This window comes from Plasmodium relictum, assembly GCF_900005765.1.
Source record: "Plasmodium relictum strain SGS1 genome assembly, chromosome: 10".
Taxonomy (NCBI): domain Eukaryota; phylum Apicomplexa; class Aconoidasida; order Haemosporida; family Plasmodiidae; genus Plasmodium; species Plasmodium relictum.
The window spans coordinates 157,939-174,040 of NC_041688.1; the positions used below are offsets into that span (position 1 = coordinate 157,939).

A 16,102-nucleotide genomic window follows, 5' to 3' on the forward strand; every position below is an offset into this window, starting at 1 on the left:
AAAAGATAAATATATAATTTTTTATTATTATAAAAGGCATAATTTTTTAACATAATAGATAAATACGTTTTTCAGAAACTGATAATATACTTAAGTAAAAACATTTATTTGTCTAGAAATAAAAACAATACTTTTGTAAAAAAAAAAAATTTTTTTTTTAATATTAACTTATAAAACAATCATATCTATGAATTATTAAATTATCACAAAAAATATAATGGCTTTTTAATATCCATTAAAGGTTTAAACATATCTTAAGACTTTTTATAACTGTGTAAATATAACAGAAAAGAAAAAAATAATTTTTTTTTTCGATATACTTATAAATAATAATTTATTATTCTATAAAAAATATATTTAATAAAAAAGAAGACAAAGTTCTTTTTAATTTTATTTTATATATTCTTAGGTTTTTTTTTTTTTAAGACATTTTAATGTAAATTTAAAGCATATGTATATATATTTTTTTTTCACAACAAAAAAAAAATTCAATTAAAATTCCACAAAAAAATATATTTAGATGTTTTTCGATTCAAAAATATATATTTATATTTTTTAATAGTATTGTTATTCTCAATTTTTTTTTTCTTTTTTTTTTTTTTTCCTTTTTTTTCCTTTTTTTTTCTTTTTTTTTTTTTTTTGACTATCTAAAAATAACAATGAATTACCATTTTCTTATATTTATTTTCTTTGTTTAAAAAAAATGTGAACTTTTTCTTTTTCTTTTAAATATTTTAAAAAATTGAAATTAATTTATTCATAAGGAGAATAATAAAATATTACAGAAATATATATAATATTAACAGGGAAGAAATAAAAAAAAAAGAAGAAAAAAAGACATAAGTTAATATTCATATTTGTACTAAATTTCTTTTTTTTTTTTTATATAATATTTCTTGAATATTTATTTGCATACTTATATAAAAATAAAAAAAATAATATTTTTTTTCTTAATATTTTTAATATTTTTAGAATACATCATAAAAGTTTAAATAATGTTATGAAAATTAATTTTAAAAAAATATATGTATATGTATATAAGAATAAGCATAAATAAAAAGAAGCAATTGCATATTTCATATAAATATGCATAAATAATTTTATATGATAGGAAAAAATAAATATTAATAAATTTTATAAAAAATAATATGATTTTATTTTCTTAATTTTATTTTATTTTATTTTATTTTTTATTTTATTTTATTTTATTTTTTATTTTATTTTATTTTATTTTATTTTTTGTATATTAATTAAAATAGTTTATATGTATAATATACTGTGTAAATAAATTTATAAATATAAGAACTTTTTTTAAAATGGAAAGCATGAGCATAGAAAAAAATAGCACTCCTTTAGGGAGGCCTGATTATAGAACAATGAACTCCGAATTAAATTATACTTTAATGGATTCATCAATTAATCATTCTTCTATTTTAGATAATTCTATGAGAGTTGAAAAAGACAATAGAGAAAGAAGATTACAAAAAATAAGCGAAAATATAGTTAGTGAATATGAATCAGGTAGGCAAAGTGTCGTTTTTACACAACAAAAATATAAACAATTATTGGAAGGATTCCTATTATTTGTTCAAACAAATAAATATATTCATCAAAAAATTACTGAATTAAGAGAAGAAGCAACAGATGAATATAATAGAATGTTAAATAAAAATATACCAAATATAATAATACATCAAAGGCTAATATGTAATATTAATAACTTTCAAACAGGTAATGAGCAATTTGAATTGTTAGCTAAATGTTTAATTAAAGAACCTTATTTAGCATTACCAGCTTATCAAGCAGCAATTAAAGAATTATGGAAATCTCAAGAAGGTAAAATAGAAATTGATCCTCCTAAAATAGGAATCTGCGGTTGGCTAGGTAGGCATCATGTAACACCAAGAGGATTGCAAAGTTCCATGTTAAACAAATTAGTAGCAGTTGAAGGAGTTGTGAATAAGTGTTCTACAGTTCAACCAAAATTAGTACAATCTGTTTATATAGGAGAAGCAATTCAAGATATTAATGCAGATATTAGAAGTGATGAAAAAACAGTCCATTTAAGACCACATTATGATATTACTGATTTTGATAAAACAGCCAAGGATTCAGGTAGACCCCCTGCATCAGATCCTGAAGGAAGAATTATGCATAGACACGAAATAGGATTATGTAAATATAAAAATCATCAAAAATTTGTTATTCAAGAAACACCTGAAGATGCACCAACGGGGCAGATGCCTAGATGGGTAGAAGTAATAGTAGAAGATGATTTATGCGATATAGTGAAATGTGGTGATAGAGTAAGAGTATGGGGAGTCTATAGAGCAAGCTGTGGTCAAGCCAATAGTTCTAATAGTGGTTTAGGGAGATCTTTTTTAATAGCAAATAACATATTAGTAAAAAATAAAGAAACTTATGACTCTAACTTATTTATATCAGAAGCAGATAAGAAAAACTTTCATGCATTTGCAAAAAAAGAAAATACAATTGATATTTTAGGTTACTCCTTTGCCCCTTCTATATGTGGACAGGATATAGTAAAAAAGGCTATCATTCTAATGTTAGCGGGTGGAACAGAGCGTGCATTACCTTCTCATCATATTAGAGGGGATATACATATAATGTTAGTAGGAGATCCTAGTTGCGGTAAATCTCAACTATTACGTTATGTTATGAGCATAATGCCTGGTACAGTTTCTGCTACTGGAAGAGGATCTTCAGGAGTTGGTTTAACTGCAGCAATAGTTACTGATCAAGATACAGGAGAAAGAATAGTAGAAGGGGGTGCTATGGTTATGGGAGATAGAAGAGTAGTGTGCATTGACGAATTTGATAAAATGCAACAAACAGATAGGGTAGCCATTCATGAAGTTATGGAACAGCAAACTGTTACAGTCGCAAAAGCAGGTATACATACTACTTTAAATGCTAGATGCACGGTACTAGCTGCTGCTAACCCTTTATATGGATGTTGGAATGATGCTCTTGATATGGGACAGCAGCTACAGTTTGAGCCATCTCTTCTTTCTCGTTTTGATTTAATTTTTTTGGTGAGAGATAGTGCTACTGAAGAAGATGATGAAAGAATTGCAGAATCTGTCCTTCGAAATGTTACTGAAAAAGCTAAACCAATTATGAACGAAAGCAGAAATAACCAAAAGAATTTTGTTATTCAAGCTGATAGTTATGATATAAACCCTAAAGCACAACACATAAGTGTTTTTAATGAAAGAGATGTAAACAAAAATAATGACAGTAATCAAGAAAATGAAGAATTTGAAACTCCAATTTTTGCTAATAGAGATGAAATGATTTATTTTGATAAAAATGGTGTAGAACATGAAATTTTAACAGTTCCCTTTTTTAAAAAATACCTACATTACGTTAAAAACATTTTTTATCTTGAAAAACAAAGAAGTGATGGATGGAAACCTTATCCAGAAGTCAGTGATGAAGCATGTGAAGTTATTATTGAGTTATATGCAGATTTAAGAGAAAGAGCTTCTAAATACTCACACAACAAACTTATACAGGGAGTTACTCCAAGAACTTTAGAGGCCATTATTCGAATAGCGTCTGCTCACGCAAAGCTAAAATTAAATAGATATGTTACTAGTGTTGATGTAAATTATGCGAAAAAATTATTATTGTATACCCTGTTTGGAGAAGAAATTGTTGAATCAGATGAGGAAGAAGAAGAAGAAGAAGAAGAGGAAGAAGAGGAAGAAGAAGAAGAGGAGGAAATGATAAAAAAAAAGAAAAGACAAAAAGCAAAAAGGGCATCGAAAAAAAGAGCCAATGAAAAAAAAGATGTAATAAATAAAAAGAAAAAAAGAAAAGGTGAAGCAGAATCAAAAGATATGGAGAATTATATGATAAATGATGAACAAAAAAAAAAGAATACGCCATCATTAGATGTTAAAGAAATAGAAAGATTAATTGTTGAAAATGTAACATTAAACGATCCTGGCGATGGACTAAAAGATGTGGAACTTTTAGATTTGATTATATTAGGAAATAAAGATAAAATGCCAGAATTAGCAAATCTTGATATTAATCAATTACGTAAAATAATAAATTCATTAAATGAAATGGATGGAGCACCTATTTATTATGTAAAAAAAGATAAAATAGTATATAGATGTTAAACCACTCAACTTTATTTGATTTTATTTTAATTTTTTTTAATAATTTTTTTAAAATATTCTTATAATCCTTTTTTTTTTTTTTTAAATTATTCTTTTCAAACTATCTTTATGAGCTTTTTTAAATTGTTAAAAATTCTATTTTTTTTTTTTTTTTTACATTTTTTTTGAATTATTAAAAATTCTATTTTTTTTTTATCATTTTTAATTTAATTTTTTAAAAAAATTATGGTATTTAATGTATATTTTCATAATTAAATAAAAGAATATTAAAAATGGGCATTTAAAATAAAAAAAAAATAAAAAAAAATTTTATAGAAATTTATATTACATTAATTTTTGTGATTTAAAATAATTTTTTAAGTGAACAATTGAATATATAGTTATTAGTATAAGCAAAATTATTTCTGTTATATAACAATAGAACATTTTTTTATGAACTGATTCATTATATTCATATAAATTAGTTGCCTATATAAAAAAAAAAGAAAATAAAAAATAATAAATGGCATAAATATAAGGATTAATAATTATATAAATTTTTTTAAGTATAATATAAATAAATGTTTATATGTCTACCATTTGTTTTTGATATCCCTGTTGTAATTTCATGGAATTAAACTTTTTTTTTAAAGTTTTTAAAACAGTTAATGTTTCACTTAATTCTGACTTTTTTGCCAAATTTTCTAAGTCGATATCTGAACCACCAACTTCAATTGATAAACTCCATTTTAATGAAGTACTTTTAAACCATTTAGTGGATGGGCAAGAAATACATATATAATATAACCCATCCTTCTTTGTTAAATATGATATTTTACCTATTAAAGTATTTTAATTTAAAAAATAATAATAATAATTTTATAAATTAAAATTAAAATATATATTCTTACCTTTACTAATTTTAGAAGTTTCATGTGAATACAATATTCTTCCACTTTCGTCTTTTATATTAATAAGACATTTCACATCTATGAACAATTTTTTTATTTTTGAATAAATTAAAATATTTAAATAATGATACAAATTTGTAAATGTTAAATTATATAATAAAATTTAATAAAAATTTCCCTTCTTTATATTTTATTTTATTTTTTTATGTAAAAAACTTTCCTACCTTTAAGTCCATAATTATCATAAGAAGAAGTTATAACTATACTGCCTGCTACACTTTCTACGAAGCATTTATCCACACCCTCATTTACATAAAAATAGGCAGATTTAACATTTGAACAATTTAGAAACATAAAAAAAAATAAAAAGAATAGAATATCACCCGTTTTTATTACTTTCATTATTTGTAAAAAAAAAAGTAAAATATTACATAATTTTATTTTAATTCAATTATAAATTTATCTTCATTATTAAGCAAATACCACCACATAAAATATAATAAAATATATATAATATTTAAAAAAAATTTCGATTAAATTTTTATTATCTATATCTACTTTGTAGTATAATTTACTTATGCTTAATAGTTTAATTTATAATTTATGATTTGTACTCATTTGAAATACATTTACATGTATAATATAAATATTGTTAAAATAGCATATATAATTTATGTAAAATTAAACATTTTTTTATTATATATATAAATATAATCAAATAAATAAAAATAAAAAATAATATTTTGTTTGTAATTGAAGTAAATAATATTAAATATACTTCTCATATATGAATATTATTATTATTTTATTTTTTTTTTTTTTTTATTCGGAAGATATATATTTATTCTCAATAAATATTTTTGTCATAATATAAAAAATAAAAATATATTGTGACTAAGTTGCAAAGGAAAAGAAATTATTAATTTTATAATTAAATGTGCTATAATTTTAAAGAAACAACTTGATAAAATACTCTCATATAATTAAAAAAATATATTTATAGAAACAACACAATATAAAAATAAAAGATCATTATGAAAAAGGGAAACATAAATTGTGAAACTTCAAATAAACTGTAATTATATATATATATAATTTTTTTTTTTTTTCATATGATTTTACAAATTTTATATATATTTTTATTAAAAAGACATTATATAAAAAATAAAAAACTAAAAGAAGATAAAGAAAGTCAATAAAAATTAAGAAAAGTTAATGAAAAATTAAAATATATAAATATATATTTGAGAATTGTGGAAGTACATATATAGTTCTGTAAGATAAATATTAAAATAAAAAATTCGTAAGTTGTTAAAGTAAAATCCATATATTTTTAACAAATTAAAATATACATGTTACACATAAGACAAATTGTAATAAATTGTGTTACTATAAAATAAAAAATTTAAGTAAATAAAGAATCAAATAATACTCAAAAATTTTAATTATATATATATATTTTTAAAGTATTTATAGAAAACTTTCTGTTTTAATGAAAATTTTATGAATATAAAGATTTTTATTTGATGTAAAAATGAAAATATAAATTTATATTATAATAAAATGGATGAAAAATTTTGTAAAAATGAAGTAAGTGTCTCTCATTTAGATAATAATATGAAGCATCATGATAGTCAAGAAAAAGGGATAAATCACAATGATGAAAATAAAAATGACTTTAAAAATTATTGCCCATTTATATTTCCAGAAGATCGTAATATAAGTGCAATAGATGATATTCTTAGTGCAAAAGAAAGTATAATAGAATTTAAAAATATAATTTTTCGTAATCTTGAGATAGATAAAATAGACTATGATATAAACAAAATTGAATACAAAAAAAGTTTATTGAATAATGAAGAGTTTAAAAATAAAAAATGGTATTTAAATTTTCAACCATTAAATAACATTTCAATTGAGCAATATTGGAAATATGAAAAAGTTACTTTAAAAGATATTTTAAGCTCAAATATTAATCTAACAAATAACATAGAATTAAAAAAAAATAAAAAATATCTGAAGCATATTGCTAAGTGTATTTTAAAGGGAAAACCTCATGAATCAATAATAAAAAATTGCTATAAATTTTCTGCAAATTATTTAAATAATTCTGATAAACATTCTAAAAATTCATTTAATAATATAAACTCTTCGTTCTTAAGTTTAAATTCTAGGACAATAAAAAATTCTCAAAATTTATTAAATTGGAAATTAAAGTATTCAAAACATTTGTCAAATTTCCAAAACTCAAAATCGGAAGAAACCGAAAATTCTTCCGCAATTAATTCTATTAATATGGTAAATAAAAAATGTAATATTCATTATAGTCAAGGTAATAGTGATATTGTCTCAAATAAGCATAAAAAAGTTTTAAAAGATAATAAGAAAAAAAGTAAAAAAAGGAACTCATAGATAAAGCATATAAAAAAAAAAATACCTATCTTTCTGTAGTTTTTACACATTTTCGTAAAAATAATTTTTTCATCACATTTATCAATTTTTTTAAAAAGAACACCTTTTTATATTAACATTTACAATTTATATTTACAAATTTAGCATTTATATTTAAATTTTTTTTTATTTTTTTATTTTTAGTAATTTTTTCTTATATGAATACTATTTCAGCAAGAGATGTTATGTATCTTTAATTTTTTTTTTTTTATATTTATTTTAAAAATAAAATTTATTTTTAAAGTGCATACTCTTTTAAAAAATATATTTTTTTGTCACTTTTTTTTTTTTTTTTTTTTTTTTTTTTTTTTTTTTTATTTTCTTCTTTTTAAACAGATAGATATACATATGATATTTCTTTTAAAATATTTTTATATCTGCTGCCATTATTTTTTTTCTTTCTTTTATATAATATCCAATGTGATAAATAAATTATTACTTTTGTATGAATTTTTATTGTTTAAATATATGCATTTTTACTAGATTTATTTTTAATTTAAAACAAGATAAAAAATAAGAATTGTGAGATTTTATATCCAAAAAAAATTATTTTTAACAATTTATAGAATAATTTTATTATAAAAACTCAAAAAAAAAAAAAAATAATTTTAATTATGTTTGTGTTTAACTATATTAAGCTTTTCTATTTAACATAAAATAAAATATATAATGCTAAGATTGATTTATATATTTCTTATTGATTTTTTTATTGGTATATCAGTTAATTATTTTTTTGAATTTAATTATGTAAAATGCAAAAAAAATATATTTCACATTGATAAAATATTTCCAAAAATAAATAATAAAAAAATTAAATTTAAAAACCAAAAGAAATATTTTTTTTTATCAAAAAATTACTATACAAAAAAAAAATATATTCCTAAAAGTAAAAATTTTAAATATCACATAGGAAATAATATAATACACGGAATAAATAACTATGATTTATTAAATTTTAGTCATTTGTCTTTTTTTAAACTAAGAAAGTTTAAAATTTATAATAATTTTGAAAATGATAATTATTCAGAGAATAATAAAGAGGATGAACAAGAAAAAAATAAAGATTTAAATGAGAAAAATGAAAAATGGAAGAAATTTTTAGAGGATAAGAGGAGGAAGGAAATACTAAAGGATTTAGAAAATAAAATACTTAAACATCGTAAAAAAGAAGAAAAATGCAATGAGAAAAACGATATTTGTAATGACAAAGAAGATTTTTATTTTAAAGATGATGATGATGATGAAAATGAAGATGAGGAGGAGGATGAAAGTGAGGAAGATAATAATTTAGATTATTTTCATAACGATAACGAAGAAAATAATAAGGATTTTAGTAGCAACAAAAAAGATGAAAATATAGATAAAAATAAATTTTTTGAAGATAAAAAAAACAATTCTTCAATTAATGAAAATATAAATAATTTTTTCACATCAAAAAAAAAAAATGATTTCCCTTTGTTTTTTTCACTAAATAATAAATCATTTGAAAATAGCAATAACAAGTATTTTGATAAAATTTGTAGCATATCACCAAATGAATTAATTAACAGATTTTTTGAAAACACATCTGAAAGAGTTAAGGAAGCAGTAAAAACTACCATATTTAATATAATAGGAAATATTCAAAAATACACAATAGAAACATCAATTTTAATTACTTATGATAAAATATATAATTTTCTTTTGCAAATTATTTTAACTGGATATATGATAAAAAATGCTGATTATAGGCTAAGTTTAAATGAGTCACTATATGATCAAAATAATACAATCAATAAAAAAGGAGAGGATTTTTTAAATTTAAAAAAATCTTTTTACAGTCTATTTGCTGATAGTGACAAAATGGAAAATGAAACGTTAAACTCAAATGAATTAAATAATAATATTAATTACAATAATCTAAAAAACAAAGATATAGATATAAAGGAAATTAATGAATTTAATCATAATTATGATAAAAATGAAAAGAAAACCAATTTAATTGGTCAATCTTTTGCACAATATAAGGAAATACAAAATGATGATTTCCCCATAATTAATACAAAAAACTATATAATATTTTTAAGAAAAAAAATAAACTATTTAGAAAATCAATTGAAAATATTAAAAGAAAATAAGACTTTTCTAAATGATGATTTACTTTCTTATATTAAATCATTAACAGATGTTCAATTACGTTCCTTAACTGATAATATAGGTGCATTAGTTTTAGATGCAACAAAAAAAATAGTAGAATTAGTAATTCAAGGAATGACCCTAAATATAAATAAAAACCTATCAAATGAATTAATATACGTAAGTGGTTCAGTTTTAACATACATTTGTTTTTGGCAGTTAATTATTGGTTATACATTGAGAGAAATGGAAATAAGAGATGAACTATCAGATTATTTAAAAGAAAATTAAAGCTGTATTATTTTTGTTTTATGAAGATCTTACTCAAATTTTTAAATATATTATCCCTTTTATGTATTTTTTTTTTTTTTTAATATTATGCTTTTAATTAAATTATTAAAAAATTATTATGAATTATTAATAAATATATTCCATTCATTTTCTTTTAATATATTTAAATTTTATTTGTATTTTTTTAAATATTTTTTTTTTGGATCTTTTAAAGTTTTTTTTAATAAATTATGGAATTTTCCTTCAAATTTTTTTTATTGGTACATTCATCATTTAATTATTTAAAGATTTTCAATTCATTTAAATTTTTAAATGCACAATTATTAAATAGATCATCATAATTTCTTTTTAAACATAATATTTAATTATAAAATTAACTAAATTAAAAAATAATGCATTCACTCAATGACTTTTTTATGTATTTGAAATCACATTTGCTAACAAAATTCTATGAAATATATAATTTTTTTGTGAAATAAATAATACGAAAACAGTACCTCATGAACCTGATTTTAGCTTACAGATTTTAATTTTTATGTACATATAAAAAAAGACAAAATTTCCTTATCACTTTTTTTTATAATTTTAATTAATCCTTACATACTTCATAATACATAATTATTTTACATTTTTATGAAAAAACTCAAAAAAAAAAAAAAAGAATCTATAAGCCATGTTTAAGATCACATGATACGTATGCTGATATATTCTTTAATATTTAAAAAAAAAATCAAATAAAATAATTTACAGAAAATAATAGTAAACTATGTTTATTCCAAAATTAAACATTATAAAAAAATATTTTTCCTATTATTAACTTTTTATTTCTATTTAAAAATATTATGATTATAATGCTCAAGACTTTTTTTTTTTTTTTAACTGTTAAACTTATTACCTTTAAAGTATTAAAAAAAATTTCATAAAAGTAAAATTTAAGAACTTATATTATCTAAAATATATCATAAAAAAAAAAATATGGTAAAAGTAAATATATATATATATATATATATATATATATATATATATATATATATATATATATATATATGCATTCGCAAAAACAAAAAAAAAAAAAATAAAGGGGAAAAAAAAGTAATAAAATAGAATATAAAAAGATACTATAAAACAGAAAGAAAAAATGTATTCTTACATTTTTGTCTTTTTGTTCATTATTTTGTTATATATGTTAATAATTTTTCTTTTTTTATTTGCTTTCCTTTATCTCTTTGTTTAAGTTTTCTACATTTTTTTATATTATTTATTAAGAAAACATATAATTTTTTTTTTATTTTAGTTAATTTCTTATGTGTTATAATTATTCTTTTTTCAATAATGTTCTATGCCTAACTTCTATGTATTTTCTTAATTATTCATTTGTATGATATATATATCACGTAGGTATTTTTTTATATTTTTGATTGAAGTTCTTTTATAATTTATACAATTTTATTTTTCTCTTTTTTGTATTTTTTTCACATATCTTGAGGTACTGTGTTTATTATTTGTAATAAGATGATAAAGTATTATTCTATTTTTCTATTATTTTATTATTAATTTTATTAGAATGTGCCTCATGAATTAATTATTCTATTTTTCTTTCCTTTTTATGTTCTCTTTTTTTTTTTTTAATGTTTATAGGATGTAGGTTGATTAATGAATAAATTAATCTGTTCGTACTGTTATAGAATAATTAGTAATTAAATCTTGAATTATGATAGAACTATTATCATATGATTTTCGCAAATAGCTTTTTTTATTATGAGGAATTGGTATTGATATGACTTTGTACTACCATTATTAAGTGAAAATTTATGTTGTGATATTATTTATTGGTTATTTGATTTACTATTTTCTATAAGTATAATATTTTTTGTTAGTTATATTTATTTAGTTTACGTTTCAAGTTTCTAAGAACTCCAGAAAAAATATATATAAATTATATTTATTAAAAACCTTTTTCATAAATCAGTCACTTTTTTTTATAATATTGAATATTATTATCTAGTACTTTACACATTTTGTAATATACATATCAGTTTTGTATAGATAAATACAAGAGAATTTTCCATATTCTTTAAAAGAAAATATTAAGATGAGGTCTATATGAACCATTATCAGCAGTAATCTTATGTTTCAATATTTCACTTAATGTTTGTTCGGTAATTGGAATTTTTTTCTTACATTTATAGCTTATTATAGTGTAATTGCAACTTATTTCAGGTAAAATGCTCTAATTTTATTTTGCTCTTGTACATAATTTTGCGAATTATAAGGATAATGATTTAAACTTTCATAACAATAATTTATTTCATATGAATACTTCTAAAGATTTTATCATAATCATAATAAGTCGTTGTAACAGAGTACCTTTTTATTTTATCTAAATTCACATATAATTTAAGCAAAATACATATGAAAGGATACCTCATTGCATTAATAGTATTTTCTTTTTCATACGTATCAATAATTTAGCATGTATGTAATAATTATACTTCTTCAATAATCTCATATATATCCATTGTGTTTCTTTTTAAATCTAACCTTACTATATTTTGTATATTCCTCTCTCTATAATTATTAATTTTTCATGGTTAAACTATAATATATGATCTTGGTAATTCATAAATAAGATTTTCATTAAATATTTCAAAAGCAACTATTTTTATACATCCTGAAAAAATATATTCATGAAATAAATTCTTAATTTTTTAACATAATAGAGATATTTAGAAATGTTTTTAGATATATGAGAATTCTCTGTGTATATATATTCAAATTTATTTTAGGATTTATTTTTATATCTTTGAAATCTATGAAAAAATGTGTTTTAAATTCATTATAATATTGAAAATTATCTGATTTTAAAAAAACACATTTGTCTCTTTTAATGAAGTTTTATTCTTTATTTAACTTTTATCGATATAACTTAAATTTAGTACGTGGGAAATCTGAATTTTTTCTTATACTATTTATATAAAATTTTTTTTTTCATTCTTATGTAATTTTGAACTAAAATAAAATTTTTCATTATAATTTTATTATTAATTATGGAAATTGGAAAACTTATTTCATAGTAACTAATGGATTTATATGTTAATTTGCCTTCTATTTTATTCATTATATTCCTATTTTTTTGTAAGATATCTTCGGATGTTATTATTTCTATTTGGGTATTTTCATTCACAGTATTTTGTTTCGTATCTTCATATAATAATAAGGAAATTTTACTACATTAAGATTCTATTTTGCTTATTGAATATATTATTACATTTTAATAGTTTTTATTTAAATTATTATGGATTATCATTTGTTTCACTGGAAGCATAGTAACATAACCCTTAAATTTTGTTTCCGATTTTATATACTGTTTTATTAAATTAGATGTTTAAATGATTTTATAATATTTTAAACAGTCAAAATAATAAAGGGCATGTAGGGAAATAATTACCAATATTAATAAAATATATTCTTATCATTTCCTTACAATTAGTCCTAATTAATTCCTTGGGCCCTTTAATATAATAGTCAAGTGTTTCACAAGCTATAACTATTGAAAATAATTTCTTTTTCTATTGTATTCCATTTCCACTTAATATCATTCAGTTATCTTTATGTATAATAGATAAATCTTGTCTGATCAATATCGTTATCTATTTGAGTTAACACAGCTTCCATAGCATAATATGATGCGTCTATATAGATGATACAAGGTTTTCCAAGTAGATAATAATATAATTAATTTGGAAGTTCATTTTGACAAGTTCTTTATATAATTTCTATAATAATTAGTATCTCCTAAAAGTTATCTCAATAGTTTCCTAGATTTATATCTGCCTATTTCAATAATGATTTTTATTTTATCTAATGAGGATTTAATTTCTCTTTGATTTATTATTTTTCCTATATAAGTTATAGATGTTTTAATAATCAGCATTTTTCCACATTTATTCGTAAATTATTATTAATAAGAAGTCTACATACTTTTCTTAATACTTTAAAATGTTCAATTATTGTTTTTAGAAGATGATGACAACATATAGAACCATGTAATTTCCTCAAATTTATTTCTACAAAAATATTTTTCATTATTCTTTGAAAATGTACATGACTAATTTTTAATCCAAATGGCAATACATTAAATACAAAAGTTCTATGATTATGTACTATCAATCTAGAACACTACTTACTATTTTTTTCAAATGCATTATTTCAAAATATATTTTTAAGGTCTATCTTTGAAAACCATTTAGTATCATGAAATTCTTGAAATATATATTTCATATGTGTAATGATATATATTTATAACATATAATAATTTTCCATTGATCATTCTTTTTTCTAACTAATATTACAGTTGAAGTCCATTCTGCGTTAATGACTTATCACTTTTTATACTAATATTTTGTTTACTTTCCGATATAATACAGATAAACTTTCTTCATTAAGGTGCCTAGGTTTATATCGTCGTGTTCTTCCTTATATCTTAATAAAAACTTTATGTTTATATATAGTTTTCCTAATTTTTTTAGAGAATACAATTAGCTTCTAATTTCTTCTTTTCGTCTTTATTTTTTTGAGAAGTTAACTCTGTTTTATCAAAAAAAAATTTAATAATCACTTGATTAGATATTTCTTTATTTTCTTCTTTTATTTATTTGAATTTCATAATATATATATATGTAATTTTTATCGTGATTTTTAAAAATATCCTAATTGATTCATAATAGCTCAAACAATCAGTATAAGTTGTTTTATTGTGTTTAATATAGAAAGATTTGTATACTAATTTATCATTGAGCTTCATGCTCATTACAACCTTTTTAAGAATTATAACTTGATCTCTATTGAATATTCCTCAGATTTTAATTGACGAAAATTCTATGTAAGATTATATTTCTTCAGAAAAATATGATATAGTACATAATTATACTCTTATACTTAATAAAATATACATTGACAAACTCAATATATGTAATAATAATAATGAAATGATATGTATGAATATATAATGAATTATTACTAAATGTTATAAACTAAAAATATGTAATAGTAATAATGAAGTGATATGTATAAATATGTAATGAACTATTACCGTAAGTTATAAACTTAATATATGTAATAATAATAATGAAATGATATGTATAAATGTGTAATGGATTATTAATATATGTGACAAACTCAATATATGTAATAATAATAATGAAACGATATGTATGAATATATAATGAATTATTACTAAATGTTATAAACTCAATATATATAATAATAATAATGAAATGATATGTATAAATGTGTAATGGATTGTTACTATATGTGATAAACTAAATATATGTAATAATAATAAATAAAAGGTATGTGTAAATATGTAATGAATTATTAATAAATGTTATAAACTCAAAATACGTAATAATAATAATGAAACGATATGTATGAATATATAATGAATTATTACTAAATGTTATAAACTCAATATATGTAATAATAATAATGAAATGATATGTATAAATGTGTAATGGATTATTAATATATGTGACAAACTCAATATATGTAATAATAATAATGAAATGATATGTATGAATATATAATGAATTATTACTAAATGTTATAAACTCAAAATAAGTAATAATAATAATGAAATGATATGTATAAACATGTAATGGATTATTAATATATGTGACAAACTCAATATATGTAATAATAATAATGAAATAATATGTATAAATATATAATGAATTATTACTAAATGTTATAAACCAAGTATATGTAATAATAATAATGAAATGATATGCATAAATGTGTAATGGATTATTAATATATGTGACAAACTAAATATATGTAATAATAATAATGATATGATATGTATGAATATATAATGAATTATTATCAGAACTTATATAATAATAACGAAATGATATGTATAGATATATAATAAATTATTACTAAATGTTATAAGCTCAAAATATGTAATAATAATAATGAAATAATATGTATAAATATGTAATGAATTATTACTAAATGTTATAAACTCAATATATGTAATAATAATAATGAAATGATATGTATGAATATATAATGAATTATTACTAAATGTTATAAACTCAAAATAAGTAATAATAATAATGAAATGATATGTATAAATGTGTAATGGATTATTAATATATGTGACAAACTCAATATATGTAATAATAATAATGAAACGAT

The 16,102-nt window shown here is 19.6% G+C and overlaps 4 protein-coding genes across 4 annotated transcripts, besides 1 other annotated feature; 3 read left to right on the forward strand and 1 right to left on the reverse strand.

The window, feature by feature from the left end:
• Window positions 1–1,316: 1,316 nt before the first annotated feature.
• Window positions 1,317–4,154, forward strand: MCM3 (DNA replication licensing factor MCM3, putative; the record flags this gene model as incomplete). Its single annotated transcript, XM_028676960.1, has 1 exon — window positions 1,317–4,154. One exon carries the CDS (start codon window positions 1,317–1,319, stop codon window positions 4,152–4,154), a length of 2,838 nt encoding a protein of 945 aa, XP_028533397.1.
• A 324-nt stretch (window positions 4,155–4,478) lies between these two features.
• PRELSG_1004900 (transmembrane emp24 domain-containing protein, putative) lies at window positions 4,479–5,446 on the reverse strand (the record flags this gene model as incomplete). The annotated part of the gene is made up of 4 exons (XM_028676961.1): window positions 4,479–4,622; window positions 4,731–4,972; window positions 5,045–5,122; window positions 5,269–5,446. The coding sequence occupies 4 exons, from the start codon at window positions 5,444–5,446 to the stop codon at window positions 4,479–4,481; spliced, it is 642 nt and encodes a 213-aa protein (XP_028533398.1).
• Window positions 5,447–6,607: 1,161 nt separating this feature from the next.
• On the forward strand, window positions 6,608–7,456 carry PRELSG_1005000 (conserved Plasmodium protein, unknown function; the record flags this gene model as incomplete). Its single annotated transcript, XM_028676962.1, has 1 exon — window positions 6,608–7,456. One exon carries the CDS (start codon window positions 6,608–6,610, stop codon window positions 7,454–7,456), a length of 849 nt encoding a protein of 282 aa, XP_028533399.1.
• Window positions 7,457–8,164: 708 nt separating this feature from the next.
• On the forward strand, window positions 8,165–9,901 carry PRELSG_1005100 (conserved Plasmodium protein, unknown function; the record flags this gene model as incomplete). Its single annotated transcript, XM_028676963.1, has 1 exon — window positions 8,165–9,901. The coding sequence occupies one exon, from the start codon at window positions 8,165–8,167 to the stop codon at window positions 9,899–9,901; it is 1,737 nt and encodes a 578-aa protein (XP_028533400.1).
• Window positions 9,902–13,621: 3,720 nt separating this feature from the next.
• Window positions 13,622–14,187: a repeat region.
• Between the last annotated feature and the right edge of the window lie 1,915 nt (window positions 14,188–16,102).